We start from the raw sequence: 24307 nt of genomic DNA, 5'->3' as shown, positions 1-24307 counted from the left end.
AATTGTTTGATTTTTCCTCTGTAAGAGACGCACATTTTTGATCAGCAGAGCTTTCAGGGCCAGCCAAAGTAATGACCTGTCTGCAAAATATGCTAGGGATTTCTTTCAGTAATAATTTCATTGGCTTTAAATCAAGTGCTGTCATGGCTGAGTGCATAAAATGATTCTGTGCTTACCTTGAACTGCAAAATTTTCATGTTTTTAAAACCATTGAGTGCAGCAAGAGATTGGGAAACACCTGTCTGTAAAAGTGATGAAAAGAAGTAGCAAGCCCCTTGCATTCTGGCAAATAAAATTCTATTCTGAAATGAGGCATAACATATCAGACATGCTTTCATTATGCTTTCATTTTGAGAAATTTTGGACCATTCCTTGGACTGCAGTTCCATCTTTGGCACTAACATGAAAACTGCCTTCATTAAGGTCTTGAACCTCATAAGTACTGTAGATAGCAACACTATTTCTGTTTTTTTCCTGTTTCTGCAAGGATGTGAATGTTTTAATTCCCCTATAATCACTGTTCCTTCATGTGCATTTGTTAGTGGGAAATAGCCACAATCCATTGTACTTTGCTCAAATTGGCATCATTATTTGGGCTGCTTCTGTTTGTCCTGTCCAAAAATATATTTTTCTCACCTCTCAGCTTCTGTCTCTGAAGATTTTGTACTGCTTTATTGAGTGGCCAACTTTTCTTCTGAAGGGGGAAAATTGCTTGATAATGATGGAACACTATCTATCTATCTATCTATCTATCTATCTATCTATCTATCTATCTATCTATCTATCTATCTATCTATCTATCTATCTTCTATCTATCCTTTCCTTTATTTGTCTGACAAGTGGCACATGTTGGTGATCTAAGTGCTGACAGCTCATCAAACACATCTGAACATCCTGATAAAATCTTTCAGGTGGCTATTTTTAACCTTCCTATTTTGTCCCCATGTACAAATAGCTCTGGAACTGCATCCCATGTCAGAGATATGCAGAGAGTGCTGGCAGCTCAGAATATGGGGCTCAAGAACTCAGTCAATCTAGTGGAGAAAAAATTGTGAGTAGTTAGTTAAATGTCAAAGAGTCACCTACTATTTCTTTTTAGTTGTTTTCAGGGTAGGTAGAGCTCACCCCCTGTAAATGAAGGCAAGAGGACTGGTGTCTGTAACAACCCCCACTGAGAGACTCCGTTTAGATCAGACTCTGCACAGGCATGTGTTCCTCTGCTCTTCCAATTTCCCCTACAGCAGCACAGACACTTGTGACCTTTCTAAGGGACCTAAAGCCATCCTGGTGTAATAGCTCATTTCTTTATTAGGAAACTTGTGCAACCAGCTGAAAACTATAGTTGGGAAAGACATTTTTCCTAGAACAAAAGGGTACTGTACAACAGGCATCTGTACACAGATCCAAAGGTCATGGGCTGAAAAACCAAGGAGAGATTTAAGCAAGCTGTGCATCAGCATGAAAGACATGCAGTCCCCTGTCAGTTGTTTCTCTTGTCCTCATGGGTTGTCAATTTCTGGTTTCCTTGTGTCTTAGAAAAGGATCTGGTTGCATTTCTTCTCCCTGTTGTTTGCAGCTGCCTGCTTAGCTTTAGGTGTGGGTACAATTGTGTTTCAAGTATATGTAATTGTGGTTTTGGTAACTTGTCAAATCATCTATAAAAGATGCCAAAGATAATACACAATTTTTTTAAAGGCAGCTGAGGACAGACTGACTCTTGATCTAAACTTTGAGCATCTGCGCATGCATTTGAAATGTAGGCAGCAAGAGGTGACCAGGGAGTGGAGAGGAAGCAATGCAGGCTGGAGTGTGGGTACTGCCTTCCATATGTTATGGCTAATTTGCTCCCATGGAAGTGTATATTTGAACGTGTATTTCAAATATCTGCTATTTACTCTCACCATTACACTTTGCTAGAGCAGTTATCTCCTGAAGAGATGCTACTATTCCTTAAGGAAGATACTGTTTGGGCTGTTTAATTCCACACAGTCAATGCACTGCGCTTGTTGTGTATCTTGGGTAAAAAGAAGAGTCACGTGCCCGTGATATAAACAGGGCCCAACATCCCACAGAAAACACACACAGTGGTACCACTAAGTACTAAAACTAATGAATTCACTCTGTTTATTGTAGGCATGTTTTTTCTGCCTTTAACTTTCTTGCTCGATAAACCATGTTTGGGTTTGACACAGTTGTTTTCTACCCTCCCTGGAATATCATCAGTCTGTCCCTTACCTTCGCTTTCCTTAACCTCCTCCTCAGAAATAGAAACGGGCTGCATTCTGGCCTCTGTTTCCAGATGCAGTCTTCCTTTGGCCAGCTAATAATAATTTTAATTTAAAGTTCTAATTCCTTTAAGGAACAATTATTTCAGCTGCAGAGATCTCCTGATGTGTGTGGAGGTGTGTGTGTGTGCTGACAGCAAAGACTTCCTAGTTCTTGGGATCCTTTAGGTACAGTGGTCAGGATGGGATGAAATCTTGTTCAGCTTTTCCTGTAATGCAGCCCGGACTCTACTATTAGTTTGGCCCACCTTAGCTTTTTTGGAGGAAACATGAGGGAACTTTGTTGCAAGAACATTTCCTCCCCATAGTCACAACACATCCTTCCCACTTTCCAATGTCTTCATTACTTAATCAGAGGACTTTCACTCCATCTTACGTTGTTGTAATACATTTAAGTATTGTCATTCAAGAAAATACCCTGAGATAACTAGTCTAGGAGATAACTAGCCTAGGAGAGCAACTTTAAAATTTCCTCTTGCAACTAGGTCAAAAAAGGAGTGAGTGGGTCATGACAAAAGGTGTAGAAGATTTAGCAGCAAACAATAGGTCTTGAAAGTACACAGTATGATATTTTAAAAAGTGATTTTTAAAATTCAACAAAATATCTCTACTGTTGATGGATAAAAGGGATTCTAGTTAATGCAGGCAACAACAGAATGTCCTTCAAAAGGCAAACATTTCAAAAATTAGAGTGCATTTCAGGTTGTTCACAGATTGCTAGGTTCGAAGCAGGTATGTTAGAATTAAATTCATTTTTAACCAATTATATACATTTTGAACTTAGTTCATAATATTCTGTCTCATTAGACCTTTCTCATTTCTTATTTCTTGGCTATTGCGCCAACTTCTTGCAACCCACAATATCCTGGGTGCAGTGGTGGTTGACATTTTTCTCTTGATAGCTGACACTATTTCTACTCTTAGCAGTACTGAAACGACTCGGTTGTTTTCTTTGCCTTTTTTTCTTCTTAATGCTACATCTGCTGACAACTCCTTTGCTCTGTGTCACCTATCCTATAGGTCTGGCTGCCATGCTTTGCTGCAGAGGTCTGTGCCCTTAAAGAGTCTGGCTTCTCCTACCAATATTCCCTCTCAGAACCTGGAGGGACTGTCACCCAGTTCTGCAGATGCATCAGGTTTCTCTTTTATGGAAAAAGCCTCCTCTCCCCACTGCTATCCTAATTCATGAAGCTGGGGCCACAAAATCACAGACAAGGCAATCTGCATTTCACTCTGTTGTGGAGAAGCTGGTAACAGGTGAAGTGCACAAATCAGGCCAAGGATACCTTTCCAGGACTTACTCAGCAGACCTGAACAAATATGTTTTTTGGAAGAGATTCACTAATGGAAAAAAAGTGTGCCTCAGCTTGAAATTAGTGTAAGTAAAGCTAGTCTGAAGTAAAACCACTTTCATTTTCATATTGCTTCATCTGTGACCCAAAAACACTGATATGAAAGTATCATTAAGAGAACAGATGCATTTTTGAACTGCCAGATGCTATTTCTGCCTCTTATTTTAGGCATTTGTTTCAAAACATTGCCAGTTGGTACAGCATATTCCTTAGGGGGAAGACTTTTCCATTAATATGTCTAGAAGCACTGGAGGAGCAGACTTACTTAATTCAGAAGATCTTTTGCTTCCCCCTTATTTCCTAGCATGTTGTCTCAGGAGAATATTTTCCAAACCTTAAACTGAGAGTTTGTGCTTCTTCAAAGCTATCTGCAGGGAATATGAAATGATTTAGTAAGCTTATCACTCTTCTTTAGGGGAGAAATTCTTCATTACAGGCTTAGTGCAATACAAGGAGTCATCTGAGCTCGTGTGCATTTGCTTGCAAGGAAAACAGAAACAGATGAAGATCCTCCTGTTTCAGGCACCAAATTCCACCTAAGTCCTTCAGTTTATTTGGCCCTCCTTTTTCACAGTACTGCTTTTTATTCAAGCTTTCTGTTTCAAATATAAGAAGACAGACATTTGGATAGGCTACTGAATGTAAGTGTAGATATTACATTAGGTAACTTTAGTCATGTAAAAGCAAAAGTTTGCATTCATGCCTTAGTTGCTGGAAGGACAATCAGCTGAGGAAAGTGTACTGTAATGTGCTTAGTTATAGAGTGGATGTAAAGCACACAATGCATGAGATATTTTTGAAACATCAACATCTGAAATTCAAATGACTGTGCAATATGTTTTAAATTTAAATTACCAGGTTATTTTTGAAATACCAGAAGCATCACGCCTAATCTGACTGTATTATGGCTGACCCCTAGACATGATACATTAACAGTGACCAGGATCATTACAGAGAATTTTATGATGATGATTTAAGGAAGAAATGGGACATTTTTGAAAGGAAATAAAAAATAAATTAATAATTAAGCTATAAAGCACAAACATCATCCCTGTTTACATTATGAATTCTTCAGGACTTGTTTTGAATTCTTTCCATGAGTTATGGTATCACTTTATTTGCATACACACATCCAAAGAAATAAGACTTCAAGGCGTCTTTGATCTCTAAATCAAATGGATGTACCAATTTTTGGTGGCTATTGCAAATCAGAAGCCATGTTCTGGACATCTCTGCTGTTTTCACTCATCTCAGCATTTCGTTTGTCTGACCATGAATGTTACTTCTTTCATTTCTACTTCTCTCAGCTCTACATGCTTCTTTCCAGCAATGCAAGATGAATAGGTCTTCCCCACCAGTTTGTTTTTCTCTTCTGCTTACATCCATGCTGTGCTACTCAGTCTTAGAAATTACTCTTTTCTTCCCTGCCCTTGTCTCTCCTAACCTAATCTTGACCTTGCAGGCAAAGCTTCCAGCTTGGGAACCCAGGGATGCTTCCATGTGATGAGTCTTCTTGAGCCCCTGATACTCCTGAGTCACCCAGACAAAGCCTTCAGTAAAGACCCCTCTCTACAGAAAAAAACTGAACAATTGATTTTGCTCATTTAGCACCGTTATTTTAAAAAATTATTACTCTTCATCAACCCTTTTCCCTGGGCGTATTCCCAGGCATTTAACTGCCCATAGTGCCAGCCCCTCTAATGGGAAACGCTGCCAGCCTCAGCCCCTTATTAACCAGCCAGCTCTTACTTGCAAGGCTGTGCTTCTTTCCACCTCCTGTTCATCCAGGAGTGAACAGCTGCCTTTTATACAAATCCCCCTTCTTTCAAAGGTTCTGCTGTGATCTGAGAGGAAGCAAAGTGCAGATGAGGGCTGAGGGCTCCATCAGTTCCTCCCAGCTTGCCCTCTGACATGGGCTGCTCCATACTGGGCTGGAGCTCTTTTTTCCCTCTCTTTTTATCTCATTGCACAGGCTGGCAGTTAAGACAGGTTTAGCTGTCACACGGGATGATATGATTACCCAAATTACTTGGCAGTGGTTTCATTTCTCAAGTAAATGAAAATGTAAGACTGTGGTCTGTGAGACTGAAATGGTGCATTAAGCAACTCTGTGGATCAGCAACTCTTTAAAATTCAAGCAAAAGCTCAAATGCATATTTAGAATGATGGATAATAATAATTACTTTTGAAAGTGAATAGCTGCAGGAGTCCCTAGACTGGGAAGTTAGTTCTGAATTGGAAGACGCCTACCCAAGATTTTCAATGCCACCAAACCCTGAGACCCAATTTAAATTGTCAGGGGTAATTAGCCAGAAAAACCTATGTGATGGGATTTTAAAGGGACTGAAGACATTTGTTGCTGATTTTAGAGACTGCATTATACCTCGTGGTATTATTCTGACTCTCAGACTTCCTGCAGGGCTGAATGCTCTCCTGATGTGATAGCATAGAGGCTCTTGAGAGGCTTTAGACATTGTGAAAGTGGTTTTTTATTGCCTGACTTTATAACCACCAGGTCAGAGTCAGGACACTGCAGGGGCATGGGACTCTTTTGGGGTCCATCAGGGCAATCTGTATTTTTGTACGGGGGACCCTTCTGTACAGCTAACTACAGCTGAAATGTCAATGCAAGTGTCCACCTGGGCCATGTGCTGCGTCTCCTCTATCCTTGGTTAGGTGGTCAGAGGGTGAGAAGCTGCCAATGGAGTAACTCCACCCACAAATGTACCATCTTTATCCAGATCGCACAGAGTTTAGGGGTAGCTGTTCAGGGACTGAAGTTGTAATAAATGGTAGTGTAAAAGTGCTGATGAAGCAATGGACTGTGGACTAACAAACCCATCTCATGGTCTTAATGTAAAAAACCCCACAATTTTCGAAAGCAATAAATAATTTTAGTTACTCAGTAAGAATTTGTACTCCAGAGATGTTATGCAGAATTATTTGATAGTTAATGGTTGCTCATTAGACTATGTGTGACAGTTCAATAGTCTGATTTTGTCTTATAGGTGTGAGGGGATTTGAGGACGTAAGAAAACTGCTTTCAGTGGACATGAAAAACATTAGTTTAGTGGTCCCACTCAGTTCTCCAGAATTGTACTTTAAGTCATCCTCTTTGAATTGGAAGCTTACAATAGCATTGTGTCTTCTGAGAAATGACACTTCAAATAAAACTGTATTAAAGTGCTGTTGAATTATAAGGACACAATGGATAGCTCTCTGCTGAAATTATCTTGAGAGAATTAATAAACCAGGCCCTACTTGTGCATAATTCCGTTTGAATAAATGTATCATTTGAAGAATGTAGTTTTGTTTGAATACCTGAAATTTTGTTTGGCTGATAGGAGTCCAGGGTACCTATTTTTCTGAAAGTCTTGTCCAGAACAACAATTCATAGAAACAAGATTTTTCTCACATAAATAAACTCACTCTAAACTATATTTTCTCATGGATAAACTGTGTTTGTCTTGCTAATTTGTAAACAAAATCAAACTGCAAGTTTGTCTCTCACTGACATACTGACTCTTTCAGTGGAATTAATTCCCCTGGGCGTCTCTATCAGATTTGTTCATTTTATTCCTGAACACAAAGTTCAGTTCAAAACAATAAAAGAGAGGAGGAGTTTTTCTTCTTTGGTTTTGCAGTAAGTGACTGGGAAATGTTTTGTTGCCACAGGCATGTAAAGTTCTGTGGATCCTTCCAAATGAAACATTGATTGTAGCATTGCCTGTGATCTTCAAAGAACTGGATGTTCCTTTCAGGCTTATTAGCTTCTGGTAGAATCCAAAATGAATTTTTTTTCTCCCAAAGTTAAGGTACAATTCTGCCTCCTAAACTTTTCAAGCTGGGTAGATGAAGGGAAGTTCCAAAATCTGAGAAAAGTCTTCACTTTTACATGTTAATATAAAAGCGAGAATTTAAAAATTCAGTGAGAATTTCAATAGTGACTTCAGCACAATACAATGAAAGCTTCAAAAATTGTGGCCTAAAGAATCTGTTCAAAAAGCAACATAGGTAAGTATATGGAGACATTGGTATGTGGCAGAGAAACTTGCTGGGACAGTGGACAACTAAAATGCAAGTAAAAATTTACAGGCAATTAGGAGATAATGCATAGACACTTACCCATCTGCTAACATGCTAGAAATCCAGGCAGACTGAAAAATTAAAATCTTTCTAGAAGCTTTTTTATTCAAACATATTTTGTGTTCTTCCTGACTCTTTCTTGCCAGGAAGGGAATATTTTCAAGAGAAAATCCATTTAATCATAACTAGTGCAAACTGAAAAAATGTTTACATGTGTATTTTGAATTTTATATTGACTCCTTATGTAACCCCCAGGCTCAGCTTGAGATCTAATATATTGTAGACACAGATTTCAGCTGTATTGCAAATGCACAGGATTGCTTATTGCAAATTTACACAGTGAATGTGGCAAATCCTGTAGTCACTAACACAAAAATGGAAAAAAATAAGCAGTTTTCATGATTTGCAACCTGTCTACCCTGCAGCCTTTTCCCACTCTTTCTGGTTGTCTGTGTATTAGACACAGAGTATAACAGTGAGAGCCATCAAGTGTCTACACCAGGTTAAAGAGATTACCATGAACTGTAAGTTTGGGTGTTGTACAGGCATCATGACAGGAACAGACATTCCAAAACATTCAGTTTTGGAATACTGATTTGAGTGCATTCACAGCTGAGTGCAGGTAGGCTACAGAGAACAGGTACGTCATTTCTGGGAAGACAAGGTGGGAGCCAGTTCCAGACAGTGCTTGGGTTCAATGTCAGTGACTGCAGAAATATTTTTAAGTCAAAGAAAGCAGTGTGGGATAAAACCTACCAAAATCTTACTGCCTAGGTGTTGACTTCTTGTTTTAACAAGCTAGATGGAAAAAAATTCTCACTGGTCCGTAACCTGCATAACCACACCTGCTCTGTGTGTTGCAGATAAATGGTGCCTGGACGCTTGGGGATGGTGCTGGGAAAGGCAGTGGGATAGTTTGGGAAGAGTGGGCAGATGGGTTACTGGAGAACAGCTTGTCCTGCCTTTGAAGGAGGGCTCAGAGGAACACAATCAAAGGTGTGCCCGTGGGATGGATTTTGTTTGACGAGGCAGAAGCCCAGGTCCTCATTGCAAAGCAAAGCAAAGCAAAGCAAAGCAAAGCAAAGCAAAGCAAAGCAAAGCAAAGCAAAGCAAACAAAATGGTGGGAGCTGCTCTCTGTGTCCTGGGATCTGTGAGTGACCACTGCCTCTTTCCCCTGGGCCTGGGGATGCTGCAAAGGGAGGTTGGCACCAGCCAGTCCCTGAAACTTTTTTTAGGTGAGGGCACTTCAATGAGGGCCGAAGGCAGCCGGTTAACCAAACCTGTCAGGACTACCCTGAGCTGCCACTGGCTGGTGTGGTAGAAAAATGCAGTAGCTGGTGGCACTGCCTGAAGTCTGCTGTAGCCATGACCTTGTCCATCCCCTGCTTTCACAGGGGTACCTTTCCAAGCCCTAACTGCCAGCATCTCCAGGAGAGGAGTCCTTATCAAAGGACTTTTTATAGAATTTCAATAATACTTTTTACTGCTGAATTTTAGATTTTGACATGAGTCTCTCTTGAGCATTCCTCATTATGGGGCTAAATGTTTGGTGTTTTCTTTAATGATTAGGTGTTTCTCCATGTTTACGTGTTATGAGGTACAAATAATTTTATTATAAGAATAATTTACATTTGGACAGCTCATTGTGAATGTGAAGTCTTTGCATGTGTACACTTAGTCTTCCTTACAGGATGCATTCACTTCTAACATGGTGGAAGCTACTTATCTCTTTTAACTAAGTCTGCTTTAGGGAAGCAGATGGAAAATAGCATTTTGAGGGAAGGAACTTTTGGCTGATAATTCATGCATTGCAGAGTTAATATGAGCTCTGTGTTAATCACAATTTTCTTTCCAACATTTTTTATCATTTTAAAATTCATCATTTGTGAGCACAGGGCACTGCAGTACTGTAGATGTTTTGTTTTACCTTTTCTTTAACATTGTGTGTTTCTTTTCTTTTTCCCCCCAATTCTAACAGTCATTTCTTCTTGTGCAGCTTTACATTTATTCTGCCATTTGATGGAAATGAAGCAATTCTTATTAAAATAAAATATGTGATTCTATCTGAACTCCCTTTTAAACTTGCATTTTATAGATGAACCTTTTTTTTTTACAATAAATGCATAGGTTTGAAAAATTTTCATTTTAGTACCTCTTTTCCAATTGATTTTTGCAGAGGCTTCCAGGTTTATTGTCCTTCATTCAACCCAAGATAACATGAATTTGTATGGTTTGTCCATGTTCCAAACTCTTGAAATTCTCTTACTACTTCTCTCTGGCACAGCTGAATGACTTCCTTGAATTACTGTGAGTTTAATTCTTCACTATATACTCCGGACTGCTTCAGAATGTTTTACAACTGAAAGCCATTCTGCCTTTAAATTTTGTGAGCTCTGTATTATTTTGGCAGGAACAATTCAAAATTTTCCCACCAGGGTTTCTAAATTACAGTCTGCTTTGTAGCATCCTTCCAGACTGGAGAGTTGTTTCCTTACCTGGGTGGCTGACTTCCTCAGAACTGTTTGAGTTTTATCTCTGGTATTATGTTTTTTTTGAGTTCTTTGTGGCAGCATGCCATGGTTGAATCAAAGTGCTTTTCCTATCTGTGGAGGTTATTATTTTATTGAAGAGAACTGGCACTGACAAGTTCAGCAATCCCCTTTGCTAGTTCTGACCTGCCTTAGGGGTTTTAAAATTCAAAACCCATCTTTGCTGGCATGACAACTTTATGTTGGAAAAAAAACTTCAGTGACTACAAATATCTTTTTAATCAAAATATCCTATTCTTTTTGACTTACACACCAAAAGTTGCTTTTGAAACTCAGAGATCACTAATTGCATGATTTTAAGGAGATTAGATGTTAAAGAAGAGTCTTGAGTTCCCTTTTACAGCAAAATTACGTGTCCATGTTTTCTACTTAACCATATACTTTTATGCAAATGCATGGTTTAGAAACAAATGTTCACTTCATTGCAATTTAACCAACAGAATTTTAAAGTAGTATATGCATTGAATTGAAATTTATGCAAAATGAATTTGCTCATGTCTCAGGTAATGCAACATGATGCAGATTTTAGTTTGGATTTTTCTGAACTGACAAAAGGTAATTAAGACATTTGTTTAGATTTTTTTCCTTGAATGAAAATTATCAGCAGAATTAGCTTAGTGTGGAGGTCTGGTTGACAAAGATTTGTGTGCTTACTTATATTTTATTCATTATTTGTTAACTGAAAAATCTCTGGCAGTATGCTACAAGCATAGCATTATTTTGGGTGTAATTGTTGGTATTTTTAACTCTTCACACTGATGTTGCACAGCACCCCATAAATGCTTCTAGAATTTTCATTTTTGATGAAGTGTTCACCAGTTGCAGCTTGACCTGGGACAATAGAACATCTTCTTAAATGTACTCCGCAACTCTGGGCTTCGGAATGCAAAAATCATAGGGTTGATGATTGCATTGCACATGATGAGTGTCCCATTCACATGGAAAATGGACATGTAGCAGGCACAGTAAGGGTTGTGTGGGCAAAACCTTGCTAAGAGGATGTGAAGAACAAAGGGGGCCCAACAGCAAAGGAAAACTCCAAGGAAAATAGTCAGCGTGATGGCGCCTTTCATGTTAGTTCTGTGATGGACGGTGCTGCTGGGCAGTGAGGCGATCTTTTTGGCGTGAGATCGAGCCAGGAGGAACATGTGGATGTAGAGGCAGAGTATGAAAAACATCATCAAAGGGAAGAGGATGGTGAAGGGAATGACTGTCGCTGCTTCATAGGAGAAGAGCGCGATGGCTACGCTGCTGCCGGCACAGAACGCCCAGATGATGGCCAGGATAGCCAAGGCCCTCCTCAGTGTCATGATATTGTGGTACCGCAGAGCGTAGAAGATAGTGATGTACCTGTCTGCTGCTATGGCCAGCAGGCTGAAAATAGACCCCAGCAGAGACAGAATGAACATGGAGTCCATGGCATCATCCAGTTTTTTCTCGAAGTCTCCGTGACGTGTCAGGTATCCCATTTTGCACAAGATGATAAAGATGTTCTCCAGAGTTTTGTACAAGCTACCTAACATGTCTGAAATGGCTAAACTGCAAATGAAGAAGTACATGGGCAAGTGTAAATTCTTATTTCTCACAACAGCAATGAGGATAAGTAGATTTTCCAGTATCCCAGCGGCAGCAACAGTGAAAAAGACTTCCTCTGGCACCACAACCTGGGTGCAGTCAGTGATATTTAATGAAAAATTGCTTATGTTTTCAAGGGATGGAATGCTTGTCTGCCCTGGGTGTTTGATTAAGTTGTAAGGTCTCTCAGTGCTCATTCTTCTGGTCATGGAAAGAGTCTAGGTTGCTTCTTTTTCAGGTTTGGCTTTATTGTGAGGCTGACCTGTCAATCAGACATTCTTCTTTTGATCAAGGCTCTGTCCTTCATCTGGAGCAATTTTAAGACTTAACTGAAATGTCTGGGATTTCTCCTACAATAAGACATGTAGAAACATAAATATCAGGAAGAAATTGACCACACATATGAGGCAAAAATAGATATTTGAAATATAATGAATTGCAGTTTAAAGCACATCTATAATCACCATAGAGAAAAAAAAAATTGATTAAATAGGAGCTGTTCAAGGCTTCATTAAACCTTAAAGAGAATCAAAGTGTAAATTCTCTTTTAGCTTCAAAGTGATTTTAAAAAATGTGGGTAATTTTCTTTACTAATGTGCATCCCACATTTACTGAAACTAATCTTACAGACTTGAAGAGTTTGGCAATCTTTACTGGCCCAGCTGTTTGCTTTGAGAAAGCCTGGCAGTTCTCACAAGATTTTCAGCATTATTAGACACAAATAAAACTAATGCAAAGATAACTCTTGTCATACAATAACATTACATTATTGTAATAACATAACAATAACATTTACCTCCATACTGTTGATGGTGTAGTGAAATGCCCTCAATTTAAATGTGAATATTAGAAAATACTGATGGATTTAGAGGCATATTAGATGTTAGTGAAAGGCTTCCTTTTAATTTAGATTGAAACTGTCTTTTGATTCCATGAAAGTATTTCTAAGATCCGAAGTACAACTTTTTCTTGTCTGTATTTTACAACTATCTAAAACCCCAAATATTATTTCAGCATTGGGATGATGTTTTCCTTTTTCCATAATGATCCTAATCTAAACTACATCCAAGCATATAGGAATCTTTCCAAAGGAATGGACTTTTTACTCTTTACATTAATGTATAAATTGATATGATATTAATTTAGCTTGGATATGACCCATAAATGATAAGAGAGAATTTTTCTTCTTGTCATAGTCAATTTGGGAAATACAGATGCAATTTTGGTATTTAGAAAGTCTCCTCTTTACAGATAATATTTTCACTGAAAGGGTTGTCAAGCACTGGAACAGGCTGTCCATTGAGTCACCATATCATGAGGTATTTAAATGAGGTATGGATGTGACCCTTAAGGACATTGTTTAGTGGTGGACTTGGCAGTGCTGGGTTAATGGCTGGACTGAATAATCTTAAAGGTGTTTTCTAGTCTAAATGAGTCTACAGTTTCATGATTCCACCTCTGTTTTTAAGTTTAAACCAGCTTTCTTTGACACTTATATCAGTAAATCTTGAAATTACTTTGGACATTTGTTCAGAATCAGGGTTGCTGAATATTATAATACACAGTTACTGTTTCAAAGGGAGAAGTTAAAAGTTTCATTTATTTTGTATACAAACAAGGCTTGGAGCACCAGCCATCACAAATTTGATGAAACTAGAAGCATTCAGGAGAGTACCCATACATATCTGAAAACACGGGCTGAATGAACTGTATTGCACTGCAGCATGTGTAGACATTCCCAAAGATAATTAGGCTGGCATCTGTCAGTATGTGATGGAGGAGTTACTAACAAGAATGAGAAACTTGACAATGTCTTTGTAATGATATGTTTTTCCTATTCTCACCTGGAGCTACTGTCACAGTTAAGTTTAATGATTTCTAATCTAGCACTCTGTTACCAATTTTCACTCTTTATAGGAAGTCAGCACAGACACTTCAGACAAAACTTCATTTCAATAGGATTTAAACAGGAGAATCAGCTAGCAACATTTATTAAGTTGCTATTTTCTCAAAATGGTATTTCAAGAATGCTTCTTTGCTGATATAGTCATATTGCTGAAATAATCTACCAGAAAAACATGAAGTTTCCTTCACTGAAAAGATATAATATTATGAATTGCATGGTATAATACATCTGCTGCTTATAATTTTACAGTAATTTTGTTTTAAACTAAGAGCAGAGAATTTATAAGAGCTTTGCTGGATTTACAATAAACTGAATAATTACATCATTAAATGTTGTTTTCCAACAATCCATAGAAAGCCAAAAAAAAGACCATCTTGTTTCAGAGATTCTCATTTCAACATGTATTCATGGCTACTGCACACTATTCTATTAGGGTTCCATCAAAGATCTTGTCCATTATCTCCTTTTCTGATGCTTCAGCATGGTGCAGAGTCATATTTCAATCTCAGATATCCCAGACAGAAATATCTGTGTATTCAGTGTTTAACATGGGTCATCGGTGCTTGATCTCTGCACAACAGACATTATATCATACATCTGCAGTAAGTGCCACAGTTACAGGACTGTTTTCACTGCTACTGATCTCCCAGGTAGGGTGCATTGAGTAGTTTAGTGGTTCTAAGGAACAGGCAGACTACACATGGGAGGTAAAGCTGTTGTGAACATGGTGAGTAATATCAGTGGTACTCTCAGAAAAATGACTCTGGGCCCCAGCACCAAGAAGCCCAGGGTGAAGAAGAACCACTAGGACTCCACTGAATCCACAGGTAGTGACTGTCTTCTGCTTGATCTCTCTCTCTCTTCCCTCCTTGCCCTTTTGTATTTCTTTTTATCTCTCTACCTCACACATGCTGTTAAATAAAACCCATGCTATTACTTTGTCATGTGGTCTTGTCTTCACCTTCACTCAGGCAGAGGCTTCTTTCAATAATTGGATTTTAACAGTGTCTTAAAAGGTAATGGGAAAAGAAGACACTTTGGAGCTTGGGTGCATATTTCTACTGTCTACAGAAATTAGAGCTGAGGTCCTTTCACATAAGTATAAAAGGTGAAAAAAAATGCTCTGGTACTAACACTTGTGTGTTAATACCAAAGAGTGTTTGGATGCAACAGATTTTCTCTCCCCTGTCAGTACCTTGACAGTTTGCTTTGTATTGTCCAGATGAAGGGTCCATGCCACTCACTCTCTGAAATATCTCAGATTTATCTTTTGCAGGTACCCGCATAGTCAACCTTTCCCAGCTAGTGCTTACATTTCAGAATTATTAAAAATAGGACATTACAATTTTAAAATGAAAAATACCATATAGGACAATTCTGGTTTTCCTGGCAATCAACAGCTGAATCATTTGGATTTTACCTTTTTTGAGGTCATTCATGGTGTAAGAATAAATCTGCCTGACTGTCGCAGGAAATGTAAAACTGTCAAAAAGCAATAAATGACAATGAAAAACGTAAAAGCTGAAACATTTACATATCTAGCTATATAACAAAATCAGCAAAGAATTCAACCCATTCTTGTTTAAATTAGATCCTGGAGGGAGAAATCAACAGCTCAGTAACACTGGATATTCAGAAACATTATTTATCTATTAGGATGCAGTCCCGTGACCTGGTATAATGGGCCATGAACCGATGGCAATACTAAAGTTACAAAACATGTATATATTTGTAGTACTGTCATTCATCAATTTGTATTTGTTTGGTAGCTATCTAAAGGAAGATGAAGCAGAAGACTGGGAGAATGGAAGCCAGGACCAGAAACTATATTGAGAATATTGTACAAACTTAGGAAACAAGTCAAAATCAGATTACCTGACAATGAATGGTAATCACCACGGTTATGGTGTGGCTCCTTATGATGCTCTTGTTGCTTGAAAAGCCTGTATCACGGTTTGACGCTGGCACAATCCAGTGCCCCCATGAAAATACCTTCCAAACATTCCTCCTCCCCCCAACCAAGTTCCCAATGCATCACAGTAAGACAAAACCTTAAACTCTCAATTCAGTTGCCATCCCTCAGATCACCATCTCTCAGTCCATCACCACCCTTCAGATAATCAATCCTCAGTTCATCAAGAGCAGAGGAGTCCCTCTTGTGCCATAGGCTTCCCCAGGAAACACTGTTGGAACCTTGTGTGTTTCCATGTCACTCGTGGCACCACCCAGAGAACATTTGCCATCATGACATTGTCCTTCCATATCCAGTGCTCTCACCACTGCACATGGACCAGAGCTGCTTCTGGGGTTTTCCTTTTAAGGGTGCTTTGTCCAGTTCCAACAAAGAGCACAGTCTCTCACCTTCAGGAAAACTGTCCCCCCCAAATTTCACCCCCTGGGGCCGAGGGGTACCAACACTGAACCCTCTTGGCTCTGAGCCATTGCCTCCCCCTGGATGCAGTCTCTCTGTCACAGGAAGAAAACGGTTCTGTCCATGGCTATATAAGAAAAGTCCAGCCAAAGGCCACTCCATCATCTCCTACCACCTAGAATTCTTTTCAACTTCTCTCAGACATCTTTCACTTGCACAAACTTGCATCACACTTGCCCATTTCCTGCCATTCATCCCTATCTCTCTTCCCATTCAGTTCCAGGAGGATCAGCATTTGTGAGGTTTCCATCATGCAAGAAAAGGGTTAAAAATCTCAGGCTCTGCCTGTCCAGAACTCCCACAGCTGCCCTGCCGGGCACCTTCTCACTGCAACCCCCCTTCTCCTTCTCAGCCAGCCTCTATCAAATTTCAAGGTGGCACAGGCACAGACACCAGCGCGCTCTCTCTATCTCCTGGGGGCTGGCTGCTCAATGTCTCTTGGTGCTCCTCCATCCTTCCATCCTCTTCCATCCTCAGGGTCCAGGCCCACCTCACCCTGCCACAGCAGCCGGGCAGGGGAGAGCTCTGAGCTCTTTCACCACCGGAACCCAAGAGAAGGTTTCCTGGGAGTTCTCTGCTTTTAACCCCCTGTGTTCTCAGAGGCGTATCCATGTCCCCAGTGGCCACACCAGGTGCCAATATTCAAATCTGAACACCTATTGGTTTGACCACAGCATCCCAAAAAACTCACTTCTTCTCAAACCACGACAGCCTGTTTGCACTGGTATGTAATACACAGCTGAAAGCCAGCCCCAGTTCTTCAGCTTGTGGCAAGGCAGAGAATACCCTTGAAGATGCTGGGAACTCCCAGTGCTCCAGAGCATTAGCCTTGGGCACAAACCATAACTCTCTCCTGTGTGTCTTGTGCCCACTGATAACTAAAATACAAATTTCTCTGCAGTAGAAATACAATGACTTAGCATGTGAAAGGTCTGGGAATAATGGGTCTGGTCTTGACTTTTTTTTTAATTGGATGAAAACTTAATTCACTGAATAAATAAATAACACCTTTCCCTTGATGCCAAAATACTAAATAAACTGGCCAGGTCAGCTGCAATAGCAATAAAAGTAATTTCAGCTGTGAACTATAATGAGAAGATACGGTTAAAAAATTATACACCTTAATACTGTATAATTTCCCAGGGGCTTTTTTTTTGGCATCTATTATTGTTTTAATAGCAAACCATACTTCCTTTTATCATAGAGACCCCAAGATGTATTTACGCTCTAAATAGCTGTAAGTAAATAAAACCTGAAAGGGTCCTGAGTAGTTTCTTCAGCTTTAGGACTACACAAAACAGCTATGATAACAAGCCAATTATATAGAGCCAATGATTTATTTCAGAACCATGAAATGTACGAATTCCTGGTTCTATATATCTAAATTTTTTTGGGTAAAAAGTAATTTGGAAGGAATGCAACAGAATAAGGGAATTGTGTATCAGACATAGTGTAAGTAGTGTATTTCACAACCCACTCAGTATATAAATAGGTGCTCATTTGTCTCTTGAAATGCCATAACCTTCCCTCAGTTCTCCAAAGTCTCCAATGTACTAGCACTTCTTTCTATGCCTTTATCTCCAGCTAGCTCCAAAGGGTTTTCACTGGGACACCAGGTAATCTGTTCAGGTTTGTTCCCCTTGCCTGGTGCAGCTTAGAATGACCTCCTTTGTCTGAAAATGCCAGCCAAAGTCCCACAGACAGGAGCAATGTATTTTTTCAGTCACTCGCGTTTAAGCTGTTGCAATTTTGTATCAAGATACATTTGACAAAAAACTAGTGACAAATACCTTTTCCCTAGTTTCTAGCTTTTCTGGGTGTACCAAGCATTTAAGAAGGAAACAAGCCACTCAAAAACATGGATGTGGAGGCTTAGCTTTTAAAGCTGTAAAACAAGAAAATGGCAACCTTTTTTCTCTTTTTTTTGGTCTTTAGTAAGTAGGCAATGGCTTTCATGGGGACAAGAGGGGCTGGACTTGTTATAGGCAGGTGAGTTATGAGGACAGGATGATCCCTACGTGCGCTAATGGGAATTTCTTTTTGTCTGCCAGCCTGGCCTAACCCTGAACAAGCAAGTTAGGGAAAGAACACATCTAGCCTGATCCTGCCTTACCCTGCACATAGTATGGTTCTTTACAGTCATTAGAAGTAATCGTGTCAGAGGAATTACTCTAAAAAATACAGACTCCTAAAGGCCCTGTCAGCTTCTCTATTTCCTGTAGCTTTTCTGTCTGTCTCAAAGTATAGAAAATATCTCGCTCACTTCTAGGTTGACCATGCTTACGGTACCTCAGCATGGCCTGTACAAAAGAATCCCAAAAAGAAACCTGCCTGCTTGAGGAACAGTAGCAGATCATAAGTGAAACATCCTCAGCTGTAATTGTTAAACTCTTGAAGAAAATAGTTTCCTCAAATGACCTTGATTTTAAATCTTTCACCATCTATTAAACAGACCCAAATGGTGCAGAAAGCATCCAAGCAAGTTGCTAAAATTTAGTGGCAGCACAGTTCTTTGATATTGTCCAAGTATTGTTCCTTTATAGGGAATCCTTCTGAAAGCATTGGTATCTCCCATCAGTAACTGGGATGGTAAAAGGGTGCATATCTGATAACCTTCTTTCCTGTAAAACTAAGAAAGTCTATATTTTAAATTAGGCATTATATGTAAAAAATTTTGTTCAGCAAATGCTGAACAAAACAGTGGCTGTGATCGCAAAAGAGTGATGGCATTAATTTCCATCTGTCAGAAATCAGATTTTTTCACTTCTCAATGGGAAACATCTCAGTTGCTGACATTGAGGTAGAACAGAAAGATCTCTCTCCAGGGAAGGAACATGAGTTTCTCTTTCTGCTTACTGCTGTAAGTACAGCTAGGAAAAAGTACCACATGGTCACATTTCATTGTTCTCTTGCTAGAATTTGTATCTTCTCATCAAAGTAAACATATTTCATATGAAAAACCAATTTATACCAGAATAGAGTACTGGCAGCTTTGATAGAATAATTTTCCTTTAAAGTATTTTTATCCTGTTTTCTTTTATTTTTTAAAATTACAGTGTAGGTTAAATAATGTCAAATAAGGGTATGTGAAAACAGTGATGAAAATTGGAGATGCTAAGACACCTGGATCTTCATCACACAATCTTTTGAAATTTTATTAACAACTGCAATTAGTATCCACTCTATATCAGGTAATTTATTCTTTTGCTTTGATCTCCCTCTAGTGTTCAAGAAAATAGTGTCAGCCAGGTATTAATGACTGATCAGAGCTATTCTAATTCTTCACATGCGTGGACATTACATAACATTGTGTTTCCTAATCTCGAGTTCATGAACTATTATCAGGCCTAGATAAACGTTTTTTTTTTTGTGCAAGGGTGTTCACTGCCATGGGTCTCAGTGATTTATTGCACCAGGATAGTGAGTGTATGTCCCATATGATTTCAATGTTGCTACTTTCTTAGAAATAACTTCACATCGATTGAGATGGCACTTTTTGAAGAAAAACAAGGAAGCAAAAAAGGGAAGTGTGTATGTTTACAAGTTAAATACATTGAAAAATATTGTTGTATCTAAAGCTGTGCATATACCAATTGGGTTAACTACTACCAAAATTTCACTCACATAATTACAACTGTGGCTTCCTTTTAAAAAGACTTTCCAGAGTGAAATTAAAGTGCAAATCATAATTGCTGAAATTTTAAATGTATGCCATGTGTGCATATGTTGAAGAGACTTCTTTTTTCCTGGTTTTGAAAACTGTATAAAAACATTTTCTGACCAAATCATAATCTGAACGGACTGGAGTTCTTGCAAAGATTACAGCTGAAAAAAATTTGAATGTTTGGTTTACTTCTTATGGGTAATTCTTTTTTCCTTAGGATCAGCACCAAGGTAACACAATTATGTGTTTGTTTTATGAATAAGGAAAAATCAGGAAAGATTTTCTTATTCATATTTGAGTTTAGGTATATTCACTATGCAATGATTTTGTTGCAAAAAAAAAAAGTAATAAGGCATCTAAGCTATGCAGAAACAAACTGATCAGGACGACTTCTCTCCCTGTCATGTGAGTGTAGCTTCATGCAAGACATGCATAGCTCTGGGTGTTTCAGCAAAGATACTGGAAGCAGGCAAAGTAAAAAGGATTAAAAAGGATGGACTGAGTTCTTAATATCCTTAACAAAATAAATCTTTGCAGTAGCAGAGAGGAAAAAGGAATTATTTAGGATACTTATGAATGAAATGGCAAGAACCATTAAAAAGGTGGAGAGAAAAAAAATTAAATCTGAAAATCCTGAAAATCTAGGAAACATTTTCTAATTGATGAAGTCCTTGTGGCAGGATCATTTTTCACATGCAATTTCTGAGTCTGTAAGCTATGCTGTTAGCTGAGGTGCCTGGAACTAAAAAAAGCTGCATAAAATGTTGGAGGTTTTGTAAAGACTCTTGTTTTGTAACAAGGCATAAACACAGAATGTTAACAGAGTCATTAGTGCACTTTATTTCACAAAGTCTTTAGTGAAATAATCTTCTTCATACCAAGTGTGTGGACAATTTATTGAAAATGAGTAACCTGTAGAGATTAAAGCTAGGACCTGTACAAAATCAAGGACTGTAAATATATTAATGCACTTCTCACTGGTGTTCTGCCTCCTTCTTCAGTAGTTACACTTTGGAGCAACCTCCCCACCAGTGTAGACAACATGCTGTGCCCTGGGGAGGGGGAACTTCTGCAATTCATTTACTACACAGCTATCAGGGAAGGGAGTGAAATTGCAGTGAAGGTTTCCTGTCTTTACTGCTGGACAGTACATGGGATCATGAGAGTTTTTTCTGAAATATGTGGAGCCTCATTCTCTGCAAAGCTTCTGTTGCTTTGCAAAGTTGAGATACATGAAGAAATACAGCTATTGTGATATACTAAGTAATAGAATTATTAATCAGTTGTAATTTTTACAATGCAATCTACCTAAAGAAAAAAGCCACAAAAGACCAAACCAAACCAACCTTGCTCTGCCTGATGCAGGTAATTGCTTTGGAAGTGGTGTACTTATAAACTTTGGTCACATCCTTCACCCTCAGATCAGTTTGATGTCATTGGAGACACTTGGTGACAAGCTACAGTGATCAGCGCCTACTAAATATGTTTCTTTATTAAGATTATAGTGGAAAGATGCATGTTTCTTTGAAACAATAGTTATTGTGCCCCAGACTTTGTAGCTGGCTTTTATGACACTATTCTTTCCTATTTGCTTCCAGAATAAATTAATTTTAAGCCAATAAAACTGTAAATTTCTACAAAGAATAAAAAATTATATTGGATTTGAACACAGGATGAATCGTTCTTTGGGATTGCTGTAAAATCAATCAAGAGGCCTTCAAGTGACATTTCTGGAGGCCATTGCTCTGTTTTTACACTTTCCACAAAATCACTGTTTGCCATTAATAATGCCCCACAAAAATGTTACCAACAAGCATTAAGGAAATTTTCTTTACAAAAAAGCATTTACCATTTAATTAAAAGGAACTCCTGTGTTTCTGCTCTAAAGAAAGAAGCACCCCTAGCTGCTCTTTTAGGAGCCAGCCATCTTTTTCTCTGGCTCTGCTTTCTCCAATAGTTGCAAACAAAATAATAGTCAAGGTAGATGGTATCATTAGAGTAATATTTAATATTGTTAAATGACAGAAAACAAGGGTGTGGATTTATAGCATATAGCCTGCTGTTTAAATGCATTATCTTATGGTATGTATTAGCTATCTATTTTGAAACAAAAACATGAATCAAAAATACAGGACCTTCTTTCCTGAGAGCTACTTCAAAGTGCCATTGTGCTTTTTGTCTTGCCACTGAATGAATATGTTTACATCCATTTATACTAAAAAGTTATGTAACGTAGTGAAAAGACAATGATTAAAAAGATTAATTCAATAGATAGTTATTTTCTCTGGGAAGCTTGTAGAAAGGGGGCAGGGTGAAAAAAATATCTCCTTTAGATTTGTCTTTTCAGAGCCATCTTTATTCCTTATGCCTGGGAGGGAGAATGAGTAGGAAAAAAGTGTGAAAGGACTCATATCTAAATTCTCTAAGACTGTAAAAATCTACTTGCATTTGGAGTAGGGGCCACATAAAGCTTTAGTCTGATCACATCTTGGCATTCAGTGCTGCTGTGGCTTCTGCTATGGGTGGAATAAAACAAAATCTCATTGCAAAAGTGTGCTGTCATCCAAAGCCACCTCTGGAGAGGTGTGAGAGGTTTATGAAGATACCTAAGATTAGGTAATTTTAGCCTGTTTTTCTCATGCACATTCCCATGAATGTGGAACTCCTATGGCAATAACACTTTGGCAGAACAGGTATTTCCACTTCTACACAGGTATAATAGAATTAAAGGTACATATAGGGGATGTGGATGTGTGTGCATGTGGTGAAATTTGCCTTCTGCTTCTGGTCTGAAATAGTTAACAGGGAAAGTCAAAGGATAAATAATAGTTCTGGTTCTCTACAACAACGAGTTTTAAGCAGAGACATTTTTCTGCCCTCATTTGTGCTAAACTGCTTGTTCTCTGCCTTCCTCTCTTGTGTGCTGCTGATTGACACAGGATTAAGCATCTAAAAGTATTGGCAATTAGAGTGCAGCAAACCACACAGTCGTCTGAGAAATCTGTACCTGTCAGGTACATCGATGGAATTATTCAATACTCGTACTTGAGCAAGTGAGAACAGAATTTGGTCTCCCTGAACAGAGTGAATACAACAAAACCATACCTGGCAGGTGTAGCCCTCCTCAGATAATTCCCAGTCCAGACTCAGAAGACCACTCATTGATGACCAGCTAGAAAGTCGCTGAGGGATGTGTGGCCTCTGGCTGACACAGTGAAAAAACCCAAAACAGTTGAAGCAGGAAAAACAGTAAACAAAAGATAAACATTTCAATAGAAGTTTTCCTACTCTATAACTTAACTTCCATTGGTAAAGAGGATAATCTTACTCAGTCTTCATACAAGAGGCATAAAACCCTTGCGAAAATTTTGCTTTAAAGAAGAATGTCTGGAAGATGAAAGATTTCAGGGAACATTAGGATATATGGCACTTCATTCCACAATAACACTGCATATTTCTAATTTCTCCAAGGAGGCCCAATGACATTAGATATATCTTGTAAACCTCCACTTACCTGCTAGAGAAACCACTTGTGAGTCAGTTTGCTGGTAGTTCTGGGAGCAAGTTTATTTATAAAGGAAATGAAGCCAACACAGCCTTTGCGTAAGGGAAAGACTGGAACATCTAAATCAAAGAGGATGACAGTTGTTTCATTGGCACAACCTTGAATTAGAATCTCTTTAAAATAAATCATCCACTGTCTCTTGAAATATTTATGGGAAAAAAAGAAAAAGCAAAAACTGCCCAGTCAAAGGGAAAATATTCTGTTTCAGATGGATTTTCTTGTCAGCTACCCCTCTTTATAACCTCCCTTCCTAATATTTGGAAGGAGGAGTGTGTAAATCACAACAAGACCATGGGCTATATTATAAATAGTAGTTAAACACTCAGATAAATGGTTGAGATGGTGTAAGATGTTTATAGCCATCAAGATGTCACTGTCTTTGTTTTCAAACTGTCATCTCTACTAAAGACACATCTGGTAGCTGAACTGAAAAGTGAACATGGTAGAGAGAACTCAGCAGCACCAAAATCCAACTGTACTAGTCTGAATAAATACGAGTGATCATCATGGAGATACATAATTTAGGTTGTGACGGTTAAAAAAATGTACTGAGCTTTAACAAAATTCCATGAAGATGTGGTTGGCCCTATTACTGAAACAAATGGGAAGGAATAGCATAAGTGAGGTACCCTAGGGAAAGACTTCACATTTGGATCTATTAAGTAGCAATTAAATTTCAATGCCCAAAAGCAGAATTATATTCTTAACAGCATAAACCAAGTAATTTTTTTGCTTCCAGGCTACCTAAGGAATTCAGGCTCAAGAAATGAGGCTTTAATTCCTCTCTGTGCAGCAGAGCTGGTAAAAACATAAACTCCCAGCAATTAGCAGTTTGACAGCTTCAGTGAGAGTCATTTGGATCCCTGGAACATAACGACTGGTGGAGAAAAAGC

General features: G+C 38.7%; 1 protein-coding gene across 1 annotated transcript; it reads right to left on the bottom strand.

Moving 5' to 3' along the window:
* Positions 1–11002: 11002 nt before the first annotated feature.
* MC2R (melanocortin 2 receptor) lies at positions 11003–12045 on the bottom strand. Its single transcript, XM_063177715.1, has one exon. It carries the CDS (start codon positions 12043–12045, stop codon positions 11086–11088), a length of 960 nt encoding a protein of 319 aa, XP_063033785.1. The 3' UTR covers positions 11003–11085.
* Between the last annotated feature and the right edge of the window lie 12262 nt (positions 12046–24307).

Source organism: Melospiza melodia, chromosome 1, assembly GCF_035770615.1.
Source record: "Melospiza melodia melodia isolate bMelMel2 chromosome 1, bMelMel2.pri, whole genome shotgun sequence".
NCBI lineage: Eukaryota > Metazoa > Chordata > Aves > Passeriformes > Passerellidae > Melospiza > Melospiza melodia.
This window is presented reverse-complemented; position numbering and strand designations above follow the sequence as displayed.